The following is a 23,591-nucleotide window of genomic DNA, read 5'->3' on the forward strand; positions in this document are numbered from 1 at the left end:
CGCTGGGATATTTTTCAACTGTTACAGAAATAAGTATTTTTAACCTCGCTGAATTTTATTTATGGTTCCAGCTGTGGCAGGCGGAGGGGCTGGGGTGGGCCGGACCGAGTGGTTGCGATCTCTCTTTCCCCAGCGAGGACCGATGCTGGCATGCCGGCAGGGTTGCCACTTGTACCGAGGAGCTGCCAGAGATAAATCCTGTTGTTTTACCAGGAGCCAAGGCAGCAAAGGTCAAAAATGCAACACTGGTGCAGGATCCCTTCTGTCTTCATGAAGACACATCTGAGCATCCCCTGCTTTTTCGGGCATATGATGCACTAGAAAGCCCAAGGATGGATTTCCCAAGGAGTTACCCTCAAAAACACTGAGGGATGTTCAGGCAGGGCTGGGTCTGGCTTCCCATGTTACCCCCAGGCAGCCTGGGGACACAGTCTGGCACCGGTGACCTCTCACCATGCGTCCCACTCACCCTGGTGACACTGGCTTCACTCTGGATGGCATCACATCCACCACAACAGCCCCTTGAGCCCCTGCACACAGGGAAGGATTTTGAGGTGTAAACCCTACGGGCTCTGTGTAGAGAAATCCCAGCTCCGGGAGAAAACCCCAAGCAGGAGCGTTTGTGCTGGGTTGGGCAGAAAGCATTGGCGGTGCCGGGACAGCCCGGCCTGTCCCCAGGAATCCCTGGCCTGTATTTCACCTGTCTGTAATCCTGGGCAGCGCTAATCGCTGGGATAACAGCGCCCGGGAGGTACTAATCACCAAATCCAGCCCTAATCCCTGTGGGAGCCGCTGTGGAGGTGTTGTGGCAGAACCATGAGGTGGGGGTGTGCAGTGGGCATGGGGACTGCTGCGAAGGGACCCCCGGGTGACGGGTGCAGGGTCCGGAGGGGACCCGCCCTTCCCTTCTCATGGGAAAACTGAGGCACAGGAACCGTGCACCCCAAGACACGTCGGAGCATTTCTGGCTCCGCTGATTAACGCAAGGACGGGGCTATGAAACACATGAATGAGGGTGAGAAGGGCCCAAGGGGTGCGCCCCCCGCCCAGACACAGCAGTGCAGATAAACATAAAACCAAACCCCACTTTTTGCGGGGGGCTTTAAAGAAACAGCCGAGAGCCACGGCTGGGGCTTTGCACCTGGGGGACACCCTGGGTTGTTATTTTTCACGCTGTGCACCCAGGGACACTCCAAAATCAATAAATTGCCTATAAACCACAAAGAATAAAAAAAAAGAAAGCCCAGGGCACACCCCAGGACAGTGAAACCCTCAGCCCAAATCTCCAGTTTTCCCATTATTTTCCAATAAAGATGAATGCAGGCGGGGAAGCTCCTCACCCACAATAAACTCTCTCTGACAGCAGCTGCCTTGTTAGTGGCCGGAGCATCCACACCCCGGCCCAACAGATAATTCTGCGCGGGAGTTGAATGGCTGGTCCTGGAACATGATTAAAATATATATATCAATTCCCTCCCCTTCAAAGCAGTGGCCAAAATACATTTATATCATCCACTTTCCTTATATAGTTCTGATAATGACATAAATACAGAAATCCCGTAATTGCCATAAATTAATTTTATATCATTATTTCTAAAGCAAGGGGGAAAAAAAGCCTTTTATTGTAATTAATTATCCAACTGGTTTCCTTGCAGGGTTCATGGTTCTATTCTGCTCTTCCCCGCTGCCTCTGGCCACTTGGGGGACTGTCCCCATCATGGTTCCAGGGCCACCCCATGGGTCTCCTTCCTCCCCAGGAGATGCTGGCAGAGGAAAATGGGTTGGAGAAGCAAGAAATGGGCTTAGACATTTCAGCACTGAGATGCTGCAAGTCATGAGCACACCCCATGGTACCCATGGCCAGCAAATTGTTTTGACTTTCGGGTGCCCCAAACAGTGTAACGGCGCATTAGATATTGAATGCAATATTTATAATATTAAAATGAATATTTTAATAGCATATAAAAGCAACGGAAGGGCGAATCAAAGCAGTAGTGCCAAGCCCTTTCCTTCTTGTGAGTTAAAAATGTTTCATTTCAGTTTCACTGTTTGGATTCGTCTTTGCCTCGACTTTTACGTTCTATTAAAATATTAATTTCAGGCTATATCATAGACCTTTAATATTTTATCTGATATAGCAAGTCAACATTATCAAAGTTGTTGGGGCTCAGCATGGGGGAGTGAAATGGCCCCATGAGTAGGAAGCCCTGCAGACTCAGTGGTTCAGAGGGGAACATCTCAACAGACCAGTAGTGATATTTTTCCTCTTCAAAAAAATTTTACCCCATGGAGAAATTTCTCCATTCCCATCTTTCACTGTATTCCTGAGGAAGAAAAAAATAAAAGGGAAATAGCAAAGCTTGGGTTTCCCACGGAAATCCCCGTGTTTGGGTGCTGGGCTGTGCTCCACCTGCACGTGAGAGCATCCACCACGTGCCAAAACACCCCCAATTAAACAGAGCATCCCAGCATCCTTGCAGAAAATTGATGAACACCACATTTCTCCAGCACTGGGGATTCAAGGCACCTAATTACAGCAACTCGTTTGGAGGGGACAGTTATCTTGTCAGCCGGGGAAGCAAGCAATAGCATTTCTTTTCTTGTCTTGCTGTTTGTTTGGCATTTTTTGTTTGTTTTTTTTTTGTTTTGTTTTTAAAGTGGAGATTTGGGGGGAGGATTTAGCCACTTAGATGAGTTCAAAAGCAGCTCCTCCAAAATCAGCAGTGGGCTGGTGGCATCACTGAGGCCACAAGTACCCAGTGCTGGGTGCCACTGGATGCAGGGAGCATCACGGTGAGGACCAGTCCGTGTTATTCTGTTGTTATTTTGGAGAGGTCGAGGGAATTTGCAGCACCAAAATCAAATATCAAGGTCTTCAACGGACCTCATGGTGAGTGAGGCACCTGCAGACACTGGGAAATTAAAGGCACGAGGTTCTGCCTTAAGAAAAAGGAGGTTTTTCATCCCATGGGACAGCTGGATCCTGACCTGCAGATCACCAAAGCCTGAGGGTGCAGGATGGGAAAACTCAGAGCATCAGTGGTTTCAATAGCTGGAACACAGACTCTATAGCCCCCATGGATGTACACCCACCTGGAGCAGGGTGTGAAGCAATGCAAACACTTATTTCTAGACTCTGAGTGGGCTGGGGAGCAGGAAGGAGACAGGGTGGGTGTCTGCAAGCCCCTTCCTGCAAAGGCACCCCACTCTCAGGGGATTACTGCCATCATAGACTCAGACCTCATATATTTATACATACATACATATATCTCACAAAAAAGAAACGCAGAATCCCTTCTTTTCCAGCCTGTGCTGTTTGGGACCGTGCAGGAGAGCGTGTGGTGGCTGTGTCCCCAGGACAGGTCCCCATCAGCGTCCCTGCACTCTCACCAGGGGACACCCGACAGCCCCGACTTGTTTTTCCATTCCCATCTCCCTCTCCCTTCCCTGCCTCGCTGGCGAAGACAGAAAGACAGACAGGGAAAAGCACTTAAGAGGAGGAGAAAAACCCATTTACTCTGGTTTCCCAGTCGCCCCCTCTCTTGGCTTGGCTCAGGTAGTTTGATTTTCCAGACGCTTTTAGGCCTCCCCTGGTCCCTAATCACATAAGGACCATGAGGCAGAGGGCAGGGTGGAGGATTCAAGGCTGCTCAGCCCTTAATGATGCTGTGGAGATGAGATCATTGTGGGGTGCAGCCTTCCCACAGCTCTGGCATGGCCCTGGTGTCCCCTCCATCATGCCAAATAGCTCCAGGACAAGCCCCCTCTGATACACACATGACTGGTGGGGCAGGATCTGAGCTGCTTTCCCCAAAAAAACATCTCCACCACCCCGACTAGGATGCTCTGAGCTTCAATCCATGCATCTCTACATCCATCCTTCCTTCTATCCATCCATCCACCCATCTCTGCCTCCACCCATCTCACACTCACTCTCTCTGCCTCCCCTACCCCCAGACACTCCACATCTCGGGTCCGCTCTCTCCCCACAGTCATCGTGACCTTTCCAGCTGAGCACCCCCATACCAGTGGCTCCACATCCCCCACAGCGGGTCCCCTCCACCACCTGTCCCAGCACCCATGACCATTGCCGGCCGAGCAGCCCCGGCAACGAGCAGGGCCTCCCTTTCCCCTTCGCTGGACCTGTCACAACAGTGTTCGTCGGGGACAGGGACAGTGGTGGGGGAGGCGCTGAGAGAAGGGCTGAGACCAGCCGAGCATCCTGCCTCGATTTCGGAGGCACCGCGATACATCGGGCTGTTTGCTCCTGGACATAGGGCGCTGGCAGCTCCAGGGTCCCACCACCATGAGCATCCCCTATAGGACACCCATTGCAGAGCGGCCCCAGGCTGGGCACCCCATTGCACTCCTCAAAAGCACCCAATCATCTCAGAAATGCCAGGCCCTGGCAGCAGGAGGGGGGTTTCCCCAGTGCCTCCTCCCACAGGACATGGTTCAACACCAGCAGACATGTCCCCAGGGGGATCTCCCTGCAGGGCTGGCAGCCCGGTGCTGGAGCAGCTAATTGCATGCAAGGAGTCATCAAACGCAGCCCTAATTACCCCAGAGGCTCCCAAGTGGCTGTTGGGGCTCCTCTACAGACAGATGGGGCACCTGTCCACCCCCAGCAAGTGGAAACCTCCCCAACCCACCAGCCTCAGAAAGAAAAAGCAGAGCCCGGCTTTTATCCCAGAGCTCAGAGCCCCTTCCCCAGCGCCTGCCCAGCTGGCATGTACGGTGATAACGGTGGAACAGCTGCTAATTCATCGGGGTCAGCCCCAGCACTGCCTAATGGCCACCCCGGTAATGGCCAGGATGTCCCGGGGGTGTGGGGTCCCATCTGGAGCGGGGCCCAGCAAAGCCCTTTCCTTCCTGCTATTAGTAGCTCCCAGCTGGGATTTGGGCTGCTCCCATCCCTCCGGGGCAGGGGAAGAACCCCTTGGAAGACCATTTAGGACCATGAATTTTTCAGGAGTTGATTTAGCAGCAAACATTTTCCCATCTGGTTTTGTGCAAAGTGGATTAACCCCTTCATTCCCCCCTGCCCGCAGATCCTCAATGGGAATGAGCTGTTGTGATTTTTTAATTTTTTTTGGGTGGGTAAATGCAGGGCGAGGGCAGAGATAGGAGCAGGGTGTGGGTTTGGCTCCTTGCTTTGCTTTCTGGGGCCAACAGCAACATGCTGCCTGCACCAGGACAGGGAATGGGCAGCAGCAGCCTGAGCAGCAGCAGCAACCAGGTCTCACCCACCAGGTCTCACCCACCAGGTCTCACCCCAGACGTGCCTGAAACCAGCAGAAAAACCCTAATTTTGCACCTAGGCATTCACAGGACACAAAAACCTGCGGGGAAACCCATGCAAAGAGCTTTGCCTGCATCCCCATCACCTGCACTGAACCTCTGGTACCATATCCTGTATCCAACAGAAAGAAGTCAGCATCCAGGGCTGGGCAGCATCGGGGAAAACAGTATTTGAACCACACGCATTGCTGGAGTCCGGAATAATTATAGCACCAGGGTCAAAAAAGCCTCCTTGAACACCATTTTTTCTGCTCAATATGCAGCAGCCTTTTAAAAGAAAATAAAGCTTCTAGAAGGTCCAGATGTGGAAGGGAAGGATGGAGAATGGTCAGGAGAGAGGGAGGGTTTTCCAGAGGGATCGCTGCTGGGCTGTCTCAGGGGCAGGAAGGGAGAGGATCACGATTTTGTGGCAAAAGGCGGCATTTAAGGCTTCTGGCAAAAAAATTGTATCAGAGCTCAGCACTTTTTTTCAATGAAACACTCCTGACCTTGACAATATCTGGCCAAAGATGATTCAGTATTTGGCTACAGGTGGTCACATCTCAATTAAAGCCCCTGACGTCTTTGGTGACGTGTCCTATGCATCCTTTACATCGACCCTGCTAACAGTGCTGGATGTAGGGATGGTTTTTCTGACGTCTGCAGCCTTTTTTTGACCTCCTCGGTGTGTCTGATGGACAATCACATCCTTCCTCAGCCTCATCTTCCTCTCCCAGAGCTGGGCATGGATCCCAGGAGCACAGAGTGGGGGCTGCATTTACCCAGCCTGGGATTGTGCTTTGCAAAGTCAAACAGCCTTTCAGGGTCTGCAGGAAGTGGGTAAAAGGGCTGAGTCTCTGCCACTGACTTGCAGGGTGTCCTTTGTCACCTTCCTTCACCTCATCCGCGCTCGCTCCTGAGCACAGCGTCCTTTTAGCACAGATCTCAGACCTCAGGAGTATTGTTCTCATCCTCTGAAGGGTGTAGCACAGGAGGACCCTGGGCTGGCCCATAGGATGCCATGGCACCCCAGCTGCACAAGCCCCTCTCCATATCATCAAGCATTGCCCTGCCACATGCAAAACTCTCCCAAAAGAACCAGGCAGAGATGAAAATAAGAATGTGCAAAGGGAAGGCAAGGGAAGTTTCTGCTTGGCTGTGCAAGGAGGGGTCTACAGTGCACAAACAGCATCCTCTCCCACTTCTTCATACCAGTGACAGTGAAGAAAGTTGCAAAAAAAAATCCATTTTCTTCACCCAGAATAGGAAAAAAAAATACATTTGCAACCTTGAAAGATTTATGTTCTCCCTCCAGAAGGCGGTGAGACCACACGGGCTCTGTGGAGGTGCTCAGTGCCAGGGCTGGCCCCAGATGGCCCCCGCCAGGGTGGAAAGAGTCAGGGATGCTCCCAGCGGGGTGATTCCCATGGGAAAAGCCAGGCTGGCATGAGCAGTGAACACCTGCCCAACCCTGCTCCATCCATTAGTGATCTTAATTAATTGCCCCCCTTCTTGCGCTACCCCCTCTTAGCTGTATGCCTCTGAGACCTCCCCAGGCAGCAGCAAGGGCTGCAGCTGAGCAGGACCCCAAAATTGTCTGAGGGACCCCAAAATGAGCAGAAGGACCCCGAACTGAGTCTCTCCCCAGTGCAAAGCTGTGATTTGAGCACTGAGTCCGGGCAGATGTGCCAGTTCTGGATAAACCCAGAAAAAGAATCTTTTCCCTCTCAAAGCAGAGCCCAGTGAGAGCAGAAATGACCCGACCAGTCCCACCGGCTCCCATGGTCTATAGCCCTCCTGGACTGGGATCAGCCCAGCCCAAACTGGGCAAGCAACCCCTCCCCTGAGGCGCTGCGTCTCTGATAGCAATTAACAGTGGCCACGGATTGATGCTGGTCCTGGACCGGAGGTGAGCCCCCTTCCCCCGGAACTGTGGGGCTCGCTGTCTCCCCGTCTGCCTCTCCAGAGCTCTCCAGAAAAAACACACTGGCGCCGGTGTTATCAGCCCGGCCTCAAGCCAGGTCTGCCAGAGCCTTAGTGCCATCCCAGGAGCCTGCGGCTATTTTTAATCCCACTAAAAAGCGGGCAATTTGTCACTGAGGTCTCTCTCCCAGGCTCCCACTTAACCAGGCTGGAAGTGAGGGGTGGCTCCGGCAGCATCCCCTGCACAAGTAGTCCCAAAACTCAGCTAGAAGGAGGATGCTCTTATGTTCGGTGTCTGTGGTAACAGGATGCTCTGGGATCAGAGCAGGGCCAGGAATAAACCCTGTCATAGTACTTATTCCTTATTCTTTATTCTTTATTCATTTCCGTATTCCTTATTTCCTCATTAATTTCTTATGCCTTGTTTTCTACTCCTTATTCCTTACTCTTTATTCCTTATTCATTTCCTTATTCCTCCACATTTCCATCTGCCCATAATCAGCGGAAGAGAAACCATCCCAAAGCAGTTTCCTCTTCTCCCCTTTCTAAAATTGCCAGAAACTGAGGGAAAATCTTCCATTTCCCATTGCTCTGCTGCCAGCCACTCTCAGGGGTGCAGCGTCATCTCCCCAAAAGCTGCTGCTCTTTGCAACAGCCTTTGAACCCTGGTGCACACATCGGGGCTTTGCACTTCATCTGCTGGCAGATCATTTTGCTGTTAATAAAATCTCCATATTTAATGAGGGGGAAGGGAAGTTTGAGGGGGGGGGGTCCCAATTTACACCTTTGAGTCCCACGGTGTCACCTGGATATCCCTCCCTGCCCCTCCCTGTGTGGATTCTTTGCATCCCAGTGGGATCCAACAGCTTCAGCATCCTGAAACTTGATTAGAAATCAAACATCCTCCCCCACTTGATGATCTTAGAGGTCTTTTCCAACCAAAATGATTCTATGGTTTTATGATTCTATGAAATGGCAACCCAAATCAGATTGTGGCACAGCCCGCCCAGGTGGGTGATGGCAGATAAGAGGCTGGAGCAGCAGAAAAGGGAAAGCTCTCCAGGAGGAATATTAAACCTCACAGCGGATGGATTGCAGCCTTATCAGCAGAGTTTGATGGTAATAGATTTTTGTAATAACCCAACTTTATTACTGGAAACAATGTGAGGATGCAAAGTGGCTTTGAGGCTTGTTAAAAGCATTTTCCAATCACTTTAACGCCCTCCTCCCGCAGCTGGTGCTTCACCCGGGGATACCGAACCGTGGAAGGGAGGTGAAGAAATCCTGTTCCAGCCCAGTAAAACCACTGTGCCAGCAGAGTGGGACGCACTGGTGGAGACACGTGTCCCCAAGGAGTGGGTACATGTTCGGGTGGCACAGGGAGGGGTGGGTGCGACCAAGAGGGGCAGCTTTCGGATCCTGCCCTCACTGGCTGCTGCGAGCAACAGGGAATATACTCTGACAAATAACTGAATTCACTTTCCTCTAGACAGAATCCCAGATTACGTGCTTGACAGGCGATATTTGTGTGTATTTTGGATGGTAAACAGCAGTGATCACATTAAATCAACACATCAGATCATCCATCCAGCCACCCCTGAGAGATGCTCCATCCCGCAGTATACTCAGACCCTCCTCATCCTCCTGATGGAGGGGTGAAGAGAAGCATCAGGGGCAGCACTGCAGAGTAGGCAGTAGCCAAAATACTGGAAACTTGGGTTAGAAAAAGGGACAGAAAGAAAAAGCAAGAGCCAAGCCGAGGGCATGGGGTTAGGGTTAGGTTAGGATTAGGGTTATGGTTACACTTAGTGTTAGTGTTAGGGTTAGGTTAGGATTAGTGTTAGTGTTAGGGTTAGGTTTAGGGTCAGAGTTCAGGTTAGGCTTAGGGTTAGGGTTAGTGTTAGGTTTAGGGGTTAGTGTTAAGGTAAGATTTAGGATCAGGTTTAGGCTTAGGAGCAGGGTCATCCAGCCCCTCACTTCTCCTTGTGTTTGGGCAAAGAGCTGAAAGAAAAGCCCCCTCTGGGACCATGACATGGGATGCTTTGATTTATCCGCATGTGGTTAATTTTCTGTTTTTTTGTCCAAAGCCGTTGGAGCTTGACCTTGAACCAGTGTCTCATTTCCCTTTACGAACCCAAAACTTCTGTCTTTTCCAGCAAAACAGAAATAGTAGCCAGATGAGTGCTGTTCTTCCCCAGCACTGGATCCCAAGGCAGCTTTACTGGCACCCCAAATACTCTGAATCATCTCCACAGCTCCGCCAACACCACAGGGTGACAGCCGGACTGGGAGGGGTGGATTTTCAGGTCCCTTTTTTGGACACCCACATCTGGCTGGGGACACCAGGAGCAGCCAATGGGGAACCTGGGAGGAAAACAAAGCACCCAGACCCTTCCCATCACTTTTACTCTCCCAAATTCAACCCTGTAACACTTCCGACACCCTGTTTGGAGCTGATTTATGGTTGGGTGGGGGGAACCCTTTGGTGTGTCCCAGGTGTCTCCTCGAACTTCAGGGAGCGTGATCCAAGCCCGGCTCCAACGTAACGGCATCACATAAATAATATTGAATTATTTCCCTGCCATTTCTGGGAAATGCCAGTTAAGGCTCTTAGATGGCACACACTTGCAGCTCCTAATCTTATTCACCTGCCATTTACCCTGGAAGCAAAGCATGAAGCCGCCAGCATTTCTGGGGCACACAGATATGGGGTTTCACACTGTTAATAAGAGGGAATAATTAATATTAATCAGAGACACTGCAAATTGCACACCAGGGCCCTTTGGGCATGCAGAGTCGGGGTGCAGCAAAGGGAAACATAGGTCTTTGTACCCTCAAAGAGCTCATGGGAGGAATGGTTGAATTTTGAATATATTTTTGGCTGGAAAGTTTAAAAATCCATCCATCTTCCCCTGGCAGGGTCAGCAACTCACAGCTGGCAGAGCCCCACTGGCGCTGCCGGTGAACCGGGGCTGCGGCTCCCTGCCGAAAACAGCGGGGACGGTGCAGACGCCGGCTTTGCAACTTCCGACCTCAGCTTCTTATTTGTTCCTATTGATATGATTTTTTTCTTTTACTGGCTCATTTCAAGCCTGAGTTCCCCAAATGCTCCCTGACATCTGCTAATATCCCTGAAACCGGAGCCCAAAGGGGGTTTGAAACCACAAACGATGCTATTTTCAGGCCGTGGTGAGATCAAGAGGGGTTTTCCCCACCCTGGGCTCGATGCCTCACAGTGGGATGCTTGCAGCAGCCCTGGGGGATCCAAGACATTGTCAGAGTGAGTTTTCCACCAGCTTTTTTGTACGGGAACAGCAGAGCCCCACCACAGGCTGTGGCTTGGGCTGGCAGGAGCCTCTCCAAACTGTGACACGTGCCGGATGAATCTGGGCTTGTGTTTGCAGGTAGGAGAGAAGCTCCTGAAAGACAGGTTGCAGGTGAAACCCAAATTGCCCCAAATAGCAGGGCTGACACACCTCAGAGAGCACCAGCAGTCGGGTCTCTCTGCGCCTCGGGAGCCAAACACACAGCCAGGGGACAGAAAATGAGGCATCAGCAACCGGTACATCGCGACGTGCCCAGCTCACAGCCCGGCCACCTTCTCTGCTTCCCTTCCCATCCTGCTAATTTCAATCATGGAAAACTCCATCTGGGTAAAATAGAAAGCTAGCTTTTTTTTTTCTTTTTCTTTTTTTGGTGCATATTGAGTGTGTAGTGGATGTAAACTGCATTATCTGGATGGCTTGCTGGCTTAGCACAGCCTCCGTTTTACCATACTAATGACTTTTTACACTCCAGGTAAAATCAGAACAAGACAAGAAGGTTTTAGAAAGCTCGTTCTGACAAATTCCTCACTGTAATTACTGGAGCAGAAAGAACTCATCAGCAGTACATGCCGTTGCTCCGGGCGCTAAAAGTCTCGAGTGGTGAATGGCCCAGATATGGAAACTGCAGCCATCGCCGCATCGCCGCGCGGCACAGGGCCCGGCAGGTCTCCGCACCGAGGCAGCGAGCGGAGCCCAGCGCGGCTTCCCCTGCCGACGGGCTCCTCGGTGGATGAGGAGCAATTTTATACATGAGTGATCCAGCATAATCCCCATCATCCCAGGGGCCGGGGACCGCCACGGGGTGACAGCACTGCTGCGGGGTGCATGTGGGTGTCAGGTGCTGTGACAGCCAGGCTTGACTTTGCTGGTGATTAAAGACACCAGGCTGGTCTTTGGGAGGGTGGTTTTATTCTCTGGGTGCCCCTTGGGCTCTGCCTGGCCAGGCAAATGGACTGTGGGGACCCCCTGTTCCCACTCCCAGCCTGCCTGGCTCCCCCTGCTCGACCAGATTGCTGTGGCAGGGAGAAAAGGCATTGAGGGTTTTTGCTTCAAAAATATCAAAAATGAGGGGAAAATAAACCACATCCCCAGCTGGTGGAAAAGCATCTGGTGAAGTGGTTCGCTGGCTGCATGCTGCCAGCAGCCGTCAGCAGGTGTGAAATACTCCCCTGTTCCGCAGCATCCACGGCTCAGGAGATGCTCATGGACCAGGTCGGCCACAAAACCCCAGCTGGGAGAGTAAAGCCACCAAGATGTCACAGTCTGCAAGAGGACACAGTACTACTGTTCATCATCTGGCTTCAGGGAACAGCTTTGGGGTGGATAGAGGGAATGGGGCAGTGCAGGGTGGGCAGTGTCCGTCACCATCCCAACCCCAGCCTCCCATCCTCATCTCCAAGACCTGATCCAGGCCAAATTCCTGGATCCAGACACCGTCACGATTGCACCCACAAAGTGCTTCGCTTGTGCAAGCAATGATTTGGCTGGGAAGGGGCTGGCAAGAGTTTCTAAGACATTTTGGGGGCTGCAAATGTGCCTGTCCTGCATCCCCCAGGTCCTGCCTGCGTCTGGCCCAGCAGGCAAGGAAAATCCATCACAGCTTGGCTTTTACTGCCCTCTCCAGTCCCTGTCAGTTAAGGCAGCTCCCAGAGAGGGAAATAACCTCAAAGAATGGGAGAGGGGGGCCCAAAGCCCAGGGCTGAACTGTAGTGGGACCCCCAGCTGTCCCCCTCACCTCCAGGAATGGCCAAGACAAGCCCTCCCCAACCTCGAACCTCTCCCAGCACCCACCCCAGTCTTGAGGATCACGGTGGCCCACGATGAGCCTCCTGTGAAGCCATGGGCTTGGGCTGGAGGTTGGGGGCTGCTGAGATGTCCCCTGACATAAGGGACACGGGGACACAGTCTAGGAGGGGACCACAGTGGCAGATGGGGTGCTTATCCCCTCCCCTCCTGCCACCCTAGAGCCATTGCTGTCACCTAAAAGGATTAGTCATTCGGGATTAATAGTGGATTAGACACTCAGGCGCATATGGCTCAGACACCCAATGCAAAGCATTAGCAGCATGGGCTGGGGGCAGTTTGGGGGGCAGGCAGAGGGTGTCACAGGCAGCAGAACAACAGGAGGATTTCAAGTCTGGAGGAGGGTGAGCATGGACCAAAAGCCGGACGGACTCAGGCAGGGTGAGAAGTCGTCTCCGATGTGCCCCCCAGGGGAGCTCCTGTGCCCTGGGCCCACAGAGCACCCCAGGCTGAGCAGCCCCCAGCAGCACTGTGCTCCCCAAAATCTGCCCCCAGCTCAGGCCTGTGCATCCCCTGGGAAAGCTCAGATCCTGACCCACTCTCTACAGAAGCTCCCCAGCTCCATTTGTTGCCCTCAGTGGCCAGCTCACTGGAATATGGGGGGACCCATGGTGCTGGTGGGCAAAAATGCGCTTTTTGGAGTATCCTGAATCTCCAAAAAGACTTTGTTTGCAGACTGTAGTTGGAAGGCTGTCTCAGAGGTACAGCACCTGGGTCATGCACAAGTTATCCCTCCCCTCTCCCACCCAGAGCAGAGCCTTTCCTTTCAGTGGGCTACTTCCCTTTTTTGGAGGTCCCTGTGCCCCCCACTGCCTCCACGGGCCACCCCAAGCCCACAGAGCGGGGCTGGAGCACACGCAGATGATAGATCCCTTTGCTCTTAATCTCTTTCTATCTGCTAATTAAATATTGATGGTAGTTAAATATTCATAGAATATTTTGGCTCAGAGTTTTTATCTGTCTTCAGGCATATGCGACGTCTTTGATGTGTTATTTTTCTGGTCACCCAAGGTCCCAGAAGCCTCCAGACTTGTCAACAGTCTTTTGAGGGTTTTCCCCGCCCCCCCCCTTTACACATGTGGCTGGTAGAGGGTTTCGATACTTTCATTTCCAACTTCTTTTCACCCTGTATCCCCTTTCCTTTTTTTCCCCAGCATGGAGTAGCTCATCTCCCCCCAAGGGCTGCTGGCCCTGGGCGACATGCTCTCCATCCGTTGTGCACGAACTGACACCGCAGAAAGAGAGGGGATGGCCAGTGGCAGCAATGGTGGCATCATGGGACATGGGGATGGGGCTGATTCTCCTCCAGCTTCCCTGTCCTGGCTGCCAGGTTTCTCTGCAGATGATTCCCATGGGACCGGCAGTGTCTGAGAGCCTCGTGGTGTCCGCAAAGAAGGACCTGAGGCCATGGCGCTGGCTGAGACCTGCTGATCTTGGTGCATCTCCATCAGTCGGAACAAGTCCCGGTGTGAGGGGCACAGCCGGGACTCAGGAGCAGCCGGGCAGCTCCCCAGGCTGAGGACCCCAAGGTGATGGAGACGGACCACCATGGCCCAGCCAGGCCATACGGTGGGACAGCACCAGCAGCTGTTCCTTGGGCAGCACTGACATCTTGTGCCAAGACGAGGAAAAACAGCAGTCACAGCTTGGAGGGATACGGAAACCTGTCCGCTGATTTGCACCCCAAGCCAGCACCCCAAATCCTCCTCTCGCCATCGTCGCCGCCTGTCAGAGCCAGGGCACCCATCCTTTGGGGCCAAAGGGCTCCCGTGGGCTGGCACCTCGCCCGGGAAACAGTTGTAAAAGCATATTAGGGAAATTTCCAGAAATGACTCATGCCAAGGGGAAAGGGCAGTTGTGTCAGGGCTGCCGCACGGCCACACTGGTCCTGGCTCCCCCAGCTCCGAGTGGTGCTGGGGAAAGATGCTCAAGGAAAGTACCCCGGGGTGGTCGCGAGGGAAATGAATTAATCTTCTGCTGAGTGTCTTTTCCTTCCTGGGCAGGTGGTTTCAGAAAATCAGTGTGAACACTAACAGTCGCTAACCCCACAAAAGCAGATCGTGGCTGCTGATAGCTGCAGCCTGGGGAAAAACACCACAGGGATTCGTGGTCAGGTAGCAGGGGAATTCAGGGTGGTGCAGCAGAGCCCCCCACACCCTGGCGATGCGGAGCCCTGTTGCTCATCACCACCTCCCTGCATCCTGCCAGCACTGCCCAGCCTTGTGCCTGCAGAAAATCCAGAGAGCCCAGCATGTCCTTAGTGTGATTTTTTTAAGTTATTTTTGACCCCAGTTCCTGGGTGTAGAGGATTTTATGAGCATCTCGCTTGTCTTTTGAGGTTTCTTCTTTTTGTTCTATCATTAAATGCTGCTTCTTTCCTTTCAGGTTGCTGGGAAATCATGAGGCATGTGCAAGCTGCAGAAATCAGGGTGCAGATAATGCTTTGGGTTTATTTTTAGTATTAAACTCCAGGGTTTCAAAGGCCAAGCTTGGGGAGTGGGGAGGGGGAAGAGAGCACTCAACTCGAGCATCCCAGCCCTGATCATAATCTCAAGCAGGGGGAGTTTGGTATGAAATCAGCTTTTCAGCCAGGGCCGGTCCTCGTGCAGAGGCAGCCAGGATGCCGGGGGCCAAAGGACACGGGAAATGAGTCAGGCAGCAGACAGCGGGGACTCCGTGGACGGGGGAGAGTTCAGCCCAGGACAGCTGAGAGAGGAGAAACGCTGGGGGATGAGCCGCCTGAATGGTACAACACAGGTACCACAAAGCCCCTTGCCCCGGCTGCTGCAGGAGGGACCATCATCCCCATGGAAAGCTTTTTGCCTTTGGGATCAGCTCTGCCACAGGCACCCTGAGTCCCATCAGCCACTGTTTGGGATTGAAAACCTTTCCCTTTGGGGATGCTTTCCCCATTCTGGGGCCGGAGGGATGTAGGGTGATGCACTCCACTGCCCAGCACCAGCAGCTGGGAAAGGGGGGCTGCCCCAGCACAGCCCTCAGCCAGGAGCACAGGCTCCAAACAAACAAACAAACAAACACACAAACAAACTAAAACCTGCTAACAGACTCTGCTGCTTTTTGGGGAAGGTGGTGGCATCTGGACAGGAGCCAGTGGGACTTCCCAGGGACACGTGTGGCTCTGGGGACTGTGAGCCACCTCTTCCTGTGGACAGGCGAGGGTGGGCCCACCTCAATATAAACCATCTCCACATGCAGGTGGGAAAGTCCCAGGTGGCCGGGGCCAGGCAAGGACCTTAAAAAAGGAAATAGCACCTGTGGGATGTACATTTAGTGGTTATCTCACCATCAGCCCCAGCAAGGTAATGGAAAAGCTGATCTGACCAAGACAGAGATTTAAAAGGGAGAAGAATAACTCAAATCCTTTATAGAAAACAGACCTGAGCTGGTAAAGCTGATTTGATTACATTCATGACTTTGGCTGCCCCAGCTGCAGCAGCCGTCCCATCCTGAGGACACTGCACTTAGATCTTCCTCCCCCAGGGTTATCATTCAGCTGAAACGAGGAAGAGCACCACAGCATCAATAAAGCATCTGCAAACACGGCTGGAAAAGGTGACCCTCACCCAGGGACAGCCAGCATCTCCAGGAGGGTTGTGTTGCTGAGAAGGTGCCCGTCCTGCAGCAGCCCATCTCTCCAGCAGCCCCAGCAATGCAGAGCTCAGTGGGAGGATGAGGCTGGGGCTGGTTCTGAGCACGGAAGGTGATTAAGCATCGACTCATTCCTAGCCGAGGCAACGGTTTCCCCAGGAGCTGCTTGCACTTTCTGCTCAGGGATGCAGCAAAGCTGTGGAGAGCAATGCCCAGGTGGGGCCAGCGGGATGGGAACATCCTCGTTCCCCCTCAGCAGTGGGAGATTTGGAGCCCCTGCCAATTTTTTGAAGAGGACAATGAGAGCTCAGCCCCAGCAGTGTCCACAGTGCCTCTGCCAGCATCCCAGATTTGCCACCTACCCCTGCTCTTCTTGGCAGTAAGAGCAGGATCTGTCCCATATATTTTGCTGACACCCACACCTCCCACGCCCCTGCGGGGCTCAGCCCTTCTCCCCCAGCCGGGGCTCGGGATGAAGGAATGCTGCAGGTGCTGGGAACATCATCCCAGGAATTTCCCAGCCTGATGTATCCCAGCATTTTGCACATGAGTCATTAAAGGAAGCCTTTCCAAGTCCAATGAACCCTCCTTTGTTTTCCTTGTGATTCTGTTTCACTTTCTTATTGTGGGAAACGTTTTTTGCCCTTAGGAAGACACATTTAGCCCAGCTGGGGCACGATTTCCTCGGTGCACGGGGGTAGGAAGGGGGGTAAGAAGGGGGATAAGATGGAACGGATGGATCTGGGAAGGGAAAGGTGAGGCAGAAAGCTGCACTGGACCAGGACCAGAGTCATCTGCTTTCCTCCACTCTGTGATGTCTCCCCAAGGAGAGATTAAATGGGCATTTGGGTGATGGTGGGAAGGTGCTCTGCTCCACCAGCCAGGCACGGAAACATGGACCCCCTCTTGTCTGCACCTGTCTGCCCTGGGGCATCACCCAGCCCCACTTGCAGCACCCCTCTGTTATCTCACATGTGCACCCCCCCAAAAAACTGAGGCTGATTTCTGGGAAATGGCTTTGGAGAGAGTAAATGGAGGGACACAGCCCCTTTTCCCATGGGGGTGGGTCCCTGCCTGGACCAACACCCCATGCTCTCCCCAGTCGGGTGTCCATGGCAGCCCAGGGTGGCGAAAACACCGACAGGGTGTCATCGGTGTCCCCAGCCCCACGCTGCGGGACGTGGCTGCCCACACAGCCAAGCTGGTGGGGATGCATGTCTGCATCTCCTCCCCGCTTCCCACCACCTGCCAGCTGCAGGAAGATGGGACATGTCCTGGGATTTGCAAGGGGTGGAGGCGGGGGGAAAGGGGTTTTTTTGGACAGCTGTGGTCAAGCAAAATCCACTGGAGAAACCCCAGACTGGCCTCTGCCTTTCCCAGCTCAGCACGGCCAAGAACATGAGCTACTGCTTTGGCACTGGGAGGAGGGAACAGGAGCCACCTGGAGCCTTCTCCTGGTCCTGATGGGCCCCAAAAGCCCCCAAAACCAACACAGTCCCATATACATGCCTGGTGCAACCAAACAGAAGCTGTTTCTCTATGGTTTTTTAGGTGTGGGGTGGGTATTTGGCCATTTGTCTCCTCATCTGGGATGCAAAACTTTGTGGTACAGGGGGAGGACACAGGCCATCAGGTGTGCCTGCAGCTGCTGGGGACCCTGCGGGGTGCTGAGCCCGGCCCTGGTCCTGTCCAAGGGAGATGCCCAGACACTCTAGCCCACCCTGGGGTTCCTGCCAGGGTGCGTGCAACCCACCCAGGGGACGTGCAACCCGCCCAGGGGACAGGGGTACAGAGCCAAACTTGGGAGTAAGCCAGCCAGCAAATCTAACACTAGAGGCAGAAGCTCGGGAAAAATCCCAAGCCCATGGGGAGCCAAAAGCACAGCCTGGGAGCAGGTTTTTCCCTTCCCAGGACTGTGCTGAGGGGGGTTGATATTGCTCACCCTGTGTGCTTTGGGACATGGCTGGAAACCAAGTCACTGCAGGGGAAAAAGTCATGGCAGGGGGCCAGGTCCTCCCCCTGTCCACACAACCGCTGGCCCGGAGGGACATCAGCCCTGCTGCTCCCGTATAAAAGCCGCCCGGTAGCCCTGACCCCGGCAGACGACAGCTCTGCCCCGGCGCCACCGAGCAGCCCTCCTGCAGCCCAGCATGGCGAAGGCAGCCGGGGTGGTCTATGCCCTCCTCCTCCTCACCGCGCTGTGCTGCCAGCGCCTGGCCCAGAGTGAGCGCTGCTGTCTGCTCTGTCCCTGTAGCTGGGGGACGGGAGCAGCCCCCAGGGCCCTGGGGATGGGTTTGCTTCATGTATAGGGTACAGGGTGGGGTCCCCTCAAAGAGTCACCATGGCCACCGTGGGAGGGCTGTGATGGAAGGTGGGGAGCTGTGGGTTAAGCTGAGCTGGCGCTGTGCCCCCAGGAGCCCCAGCCGTGCCGGACAAGTGCTGCTTCAACTTCCAGACAAGAAGGATCAAGAGAGACAACGTTGTCAGCTGCTACGTCACCAGCCCCGAGTGCCCGCACCAGGCTGTGATGTGAGTACCCTAAACCCAGCCCTGGAGATAGAATCATAGAATCACAGAGTAGTTTGTGTTGGGAGGGACCTCCAGAGCTTATCTAGTGCAACCACCCTGCAATGAGCAGGGACATCTTCAACTAAAGCCCCTCAAGACCCTGCCAGACCCTGTGCCTGGTTTTGGTGGGTCCAATCCTGATCCTCTGTGCCTCCGAGCACCTTGGAAACTCAGTACCGGAGTCCCCATAACACCACCCTGCTGACCCCATCTTGTCTCTGCCCCAGATTCAGGGTGAAGAGCGGGAAGGAAATCTGTACCCAGGCAAGCAGGCCCTGGGTGAAGAGGTACCAGCAGAGCTTCCAAGTCAGCTCCTTCTCCATCCCCAGCTAGTGGGGTGGCTGGAGGCAGCACGGGGAGTCCCCTGTACAGAGGACAGGACACCATGAAGGTGACCCCTTTGCTGAGCCAGCTGTGGGGACATTACTTTGGATATGGAAGCTTGTTGGGGACATCCTCCCCATCACACTGCGATGACCCTCACCACCTCTCTGAAGGCTAAGGGCCTTTACCATCCCCGGCATCCCACCAGGATGTGGTGTGCTGGCCCCACAGGACACTGGGGTCCAGACCCACTGCCGGCCTCACACTCTCAGCCCTGCCTTGGCACGCAGGCAGCTGCCTGTACCCCTTGCAGGCAGCAGCAGCATGTCAGTGAGGCTGTGCGTGCCTGCCTGGCAGCAGCAGAGGGGTTAAGGGGGAGCAATTCCATGGTTATTTTTTGTACAACACGCTGAACAGAATTAAACATGATCTCACGCATGCAAACATCTGTCTGTGCAAGTGTCTTGGGAGTGGGCAGATCCTGCTGTTGGCTCTCCTACCCAGATGTTAAACCACAGCTGTAAGTGCTGGGGTCTGTAAGGAGCTGCGAGGAGCCAAGCCCCAGAGGAGGGGACTTCTCATGCTCCTCATCAGCCATCTTAACGAGAGGAGACCCCTGGCCAAAATTTGATCAGAGCTGCCCCTCAGGGATGCCTGCTCAGGCCCTACTGACAGCCCATATTTCCACAATGCCACGAGATGTGACAGGTACAGCCACTGTGACAGGCACCATGGTGGGCAAAGCCACCACGATGGGCAGCCAGCAATGGGTCTCAGGGTGGGCTGGGATGAGCCTGGTCACTGCCGAGCCACTCACCCCTGTGCAAAATTGCAAGAGAGACATTGCAGCTGAGCTGACAATGGGTGGGTTTTGAAGATAAACTCTGGGCTTTGGCAAGTGTGAGCATCATCCTGTGTGGTTTGTCAGTGGTAAAACCCAACCCAAAATAGACTGCTGGCCACAGTGCATCACCAGCAGTGCGGAGATGCCAGCTGCTCACCACAGTTTCCAGCAGCCCTTGGGTACTGCAGGGGCTGGAGTGGCCAGGAGAAGGAATTTCCATTCACTGGTTGCCCTTTATCAATATCTCTGGTTGGTTCTTTCCCTGGGGAGAGTCCAGAGCTGTCATGGAAAGCCTGGTCGGGGGATATATCACACCGAGCTGCAGGGAGGAGAGGCAGGTAGCTCTCGGTGGCCACGAGTCAGCAAGAGCTGCCAGCTGCTGGTTACTGACCGAGCCCTGTGTTGGACATGAAGTTCTTCTCCTTGGCCCTGCTCACCCTGCTGCTGGTGGATCTCTGGATTGGAAGCCAGGGTGCCTCCTGTGAGTACCAACACCGAGACTTTCCCCACCATGGCCCTGATGTTGTCGCCGGCTCCCGCACTGATGGGATTGTATGGGGTCAGGAAGGGGGATGAGAGCTTCAACTCCTGTTTCTGCCATGGGTTTGGGGGGCTGAGGGCATCACCAGCTGCCCAAGCACAGGGCTGCTCTGGTCTTGTTCAAAACAAGCAAAAATCGGCTTGGGGAGGGCTTTGGAGCACCTGCACCCCTTGTGTCAGGCATGGATACCACCAACCCCTCTTGCCTTATCCCAGTGCGCAGCTCCTACAGCCCATGCTGCTACAAGGAGATGTTCATCCAGCAGAAAATCCCAGCCTTCCTCATCAGGAGCTACCAGAAGACGCCTTCCCACTGCTCCCGCAAGGCTGTGCGGTGAGTACCCCCAGCCCCCCACCCAGCCTTCCTCCCTGGCATCCCTCTCCTCACCCTCGCTTGCCCACCTTCCCTACTTGTTGCTCTGCCTTTAGGGATCCCCCAGAACAAGCTATCTCCAAAGGGTGCCCATGGGTGGGGGTGCCCTGCCCTGGCTCTTCACATGCACCTCCCTCCTCACTGCTTTATCCCTAATAGCCCCAAAAGCGCCTGTTTCAGCTGCCAAGCAGAAAAACAGGAAGGAAGCCAGAGGTTTCAGAAGCTGCTGAAAGTCAGCACTTTTTTGGGATGTGGAACAGGATGCTGTGGGCATCCCTAAGCTGAGGGGGGGAACCCCAAGGCATGGCCAGACCCTGCACTCTCCCAACTAACACAGCCCCTCTCTCCCCCCAAGTGTGGAGCTGTTGAAGGGGAAGAAGTTCTGTGTGGACCCGGAGGAGAGCTGGTTCCAGAAGTACCAGTGGCAGAAAGAGTCACCCAATGCCTCCACATGAAGCTACCTTCCTATTAAGCTTTATTTATTTGCATGCCATAATTACTTTTATGTTTCCATCTTGTTAAGCTATGGACCCGGCTCCATCCCCTCTGCTGTCACCCCCTCTACACTACTGTACATCCCTTGATGGGTTTAATAAAATGCTGTGTTCTGACCTGTTGCTGGAGTGAGTTGATGTAAATCCTGTGGGAGAAAACACGGGTTTTACCAGGGGTGTGCATCCCCGCGGGGACCCAGGAATAGTCCAGGAGCCCCTGGGAGGGCAGGGAAACCCAAAAGGCCAAGGCTCCCCAGCTCCTCTTCAAGATGAAACAGCCCCTGCCCAGGCGTGGGGTTTAAGGATGCCCTGGGCAGCTGTCTGCCTGGTGGGATGAAGATTGATGCAGGGAAAAAGGCAGGCAGAGGCTGGCAATTGGAGAAAAGTTGCGTTTGGGCGACATGGGTTTGGTTTGGTTTTTTCCCAGATGGGCCAAGGGGTTAAATAGAGGCAGCTGTAGAAGGAGAGGTGGTTGGAGGTTTAGCACTGTCCTTCAGTCTCAGTCAGACCCCTGGAGATAGGCACCCATGGGGGTGACCTTGTTTGTGCCGGGGTGGTCCAGGTCCCCCAGGATCACCTCATCACATGGAAAATCCTCCTGTAGCCCCTACAACCCATCCACTCATCACAGCAGCAATGGGGAGGGCAAATGAAGGAAATTGGACCATACTGAGCATGTCACTCATGTCAATATTTTCCTTAAAGACAAGAAAAAATAGAAAAATCAGATGCTTTTGGGCACGTTACCAGCAAGTACAGGGAGCCTGGAGCATCCTTCATCCCCCTGATTCCTGTCAGGGCTCCAGCCACAGTGCTCCAGCGTTAATTCTGTAACCCTGCTGTAATGGTGGAGCAGGGTGAGAAGTGGTATTTGTGGCAAAACCGGGGATAAGCTGGGATTTGACTCCACAGCCCCCTGACACAGTGATGCTGCTGGGGCTGTAGCCAAGCAAATCCCTGCCTGGAGCTCATGCTGTTGCTCCACAGCTGCCAGTTGGGATTGTAATTGGGGCTCTGGCCATGGAGCTTCGTGCCCCAACCTGGGTCACGGCCAGTGGGGTACTTGCAGCAGTGGCAGGATAAGTGTCATGAGGATTTGGGGTCTGACCAGTCCCCGCTGGGCACCCAAATGGAATCTGAAAGTTGCAGCCCTGTGGATGGTGCTTCCTCTTCTGTGGTTTCCTTGCCTTCCCCAGCACAGCAAAACTGGGTGATCCTGACATAATTTCCCCGGTATGATGCACTCATTTTTCCTTTCCTTGAAATCCTGTGCCCGCCCAGCGGACAGGGATAAAAGGAGGAGATGGCACAGGGTCTGGAGCATCGTGCGAAGAAGAGCCCTGCAGCCCCCAGCTCCTGCGCCGCTCGCAGATCCCTCGGCCACCACAGCACCATGAAGGTCCCCGCAGCCGCCCTGGTCGCTCTCCTGCTCATGGCCACCTGCTCCCCGTCCCAGGCCCATCTCGGTGAGTCCGATGTCTCAGCATCCTCTCCGGCACATGGTGTGCCATCGCTGCACGGCTGCTGCCGGGCAGCTGCAGAGCCCTGTCCCCATCAGCAGGGACCCTGTGGCTGGCGGGGGGGCGGGGAGCTGGGAGCAGGAGACCACCCCAATGCTGGGACTCAGGCTTGGGGAAGCGGGTGTCCTGGAGGGCCAGTGCCAGGGAATATGACACAAAGGGGAAGGAGAGAAGTTAAATCCCTGGAGAAGCCCAAGCACCAGTGGGGCCAGAGCCTGTGCTGTAGCCTGGGGTCTCACTGGGTCCGTCTGTCTGTCCTTACAGATGGCGTCCCCACCACCTGCTGCTTCAGCTACCACCAACGCCCCGTCCCGTGGAGCCTCATTGCCTCTGTCTACACCACCAGCAGCAGCTGCACCAAGCCGGGGGTGATGTGAGTACCCAGTGCTGCCAGGGGATCAGGGGCGATCGTCGGGGTGGTGGTCGGGAGGGAGACGGGAACAAAGCCAGGGGACACTTGGGGTGCTGCAGCAGGACACAGCATGGGCACCTGCTGCCCAGACAAGCGTCCCAATGCGGGTTTTCTCTTGGCAGCCTGGTCACCAAGAAGAAGAGGGAACTGTGCGCGGACCCTCAGGTACCCTGGGTGCAGGCACGTCTGAAAAACTTCCAGAGCCTGAAGAACTGACCCTTCCCCGCTGTCCCCACCGTGTCCCCAGTGCCACCACCTGAGGGCTCAGCTACCAGCCCCCGTCACACACGAGAGTACTTGAACTGCAGCCTTCTTCAAGGGGAAATTTATTCTATTTAACTTATTTAAGGACAACTAAATATTTTTTGCTAAGAAAAGTGAAAATATAAATGTAATTTATACTATATTAAAATAATAATTTAAAACAAAGTAATTTAAACTTTATCAATGTGCCTGTTAATGAAGAGAGAAGAGTTTTGATGCCTAAATAAAGTGGTTTTGCTATCAACCCCTTTGAGTGTCTCTGAAGTCTCTGCTGGAGCCCTGACAGGGGAGAAGGGACCCACGGGGATCCC

At 54.0% G+C, this 23,591-nt stretch overlaps 3 protein-coding genes across 3 annotated transcripts; all 3 read left to right on the plus strand.

The window, feature by feature from the left end:
* Positions 1-18,012: 18,012 nt before the first annotated feature.
* LOC136110055 (C-C motif chemokine 13-like) lies at positions 18,013-19,277 on the plus strand. The gene is made up of 3 exons (XM_065853221.2): positions 18,013-18,164; positions 18,356-18,470; positions 18,737-19,277. Exons 1-3 carry the CDS (start codon positions 18,092-18,094, stop codon positions 18,840-18,842), a joined length of 294 nt encoding a protein of 97 aa, XP_065709293.1. The 5' UTR covers positions 18,013-18,091; the 3' UTR covers positions 18,843-19,277.
* A 106-nt stretch (positions 19,278-19,383) lies between these two features.
* Positions 19,384-21,196, plus strand: LOC136110056 (C-C motif chemokine 13-like). Its single transcript, XM_065853222.2, has 3 exons — positions 19,384-20,158; positions 20,434-20,551; positions 20,946-21,196. Exons 1-3 carry the CDS (start codon positions 20,086-20,088, stop codon positions 21,043-21,045), a joined length of 291 nt encoding a protein of 96 aa, XP_065709294.1. The 5' UTR covers positions 19,384-20,085; the 3' UTR covers positions 21,046-21,196.
* Positions 21,197-22,348: 1,152 nt separating this feature from the next.
* Positions 22,349-23,503, plus strand: LOC136110135 (C-C motif chemokine 3-like). The gene is made up of 3 exons (XM_065853334.2): positions 22,349-22,550; positions 22,869-22,977; positions 23,139-23,503. The coding sequence occupies exons 1-3, from the start codon at positions 22,388-22,390 to the stop codon at positions 23,230-23,232; spliced, it is 366 nt and encodes a 121-aa protein (XP_065709406.1). The 5' UTR covers positions 22,349-22,387; the 3' UTR covers positions 23,233-23,503.
* Positions 23,504-23,591: the final 88 nt, after the last annotated feature.

This window comes from Patagioenas fasciata, chromosome 19, assembly GCF_037038585.1.
Source record: "Patagioenas fasciata isolate bPatFas1 chromosome 19, bPatFas1.hap1, whole genome shotgun sequence".
Classification (NCBI taxonomy): Eukaryota; Metazoa; Chordata; class Aves; order Columbiformes; family Columbidae; genus Patagioenas; species Patagioenas fasciata.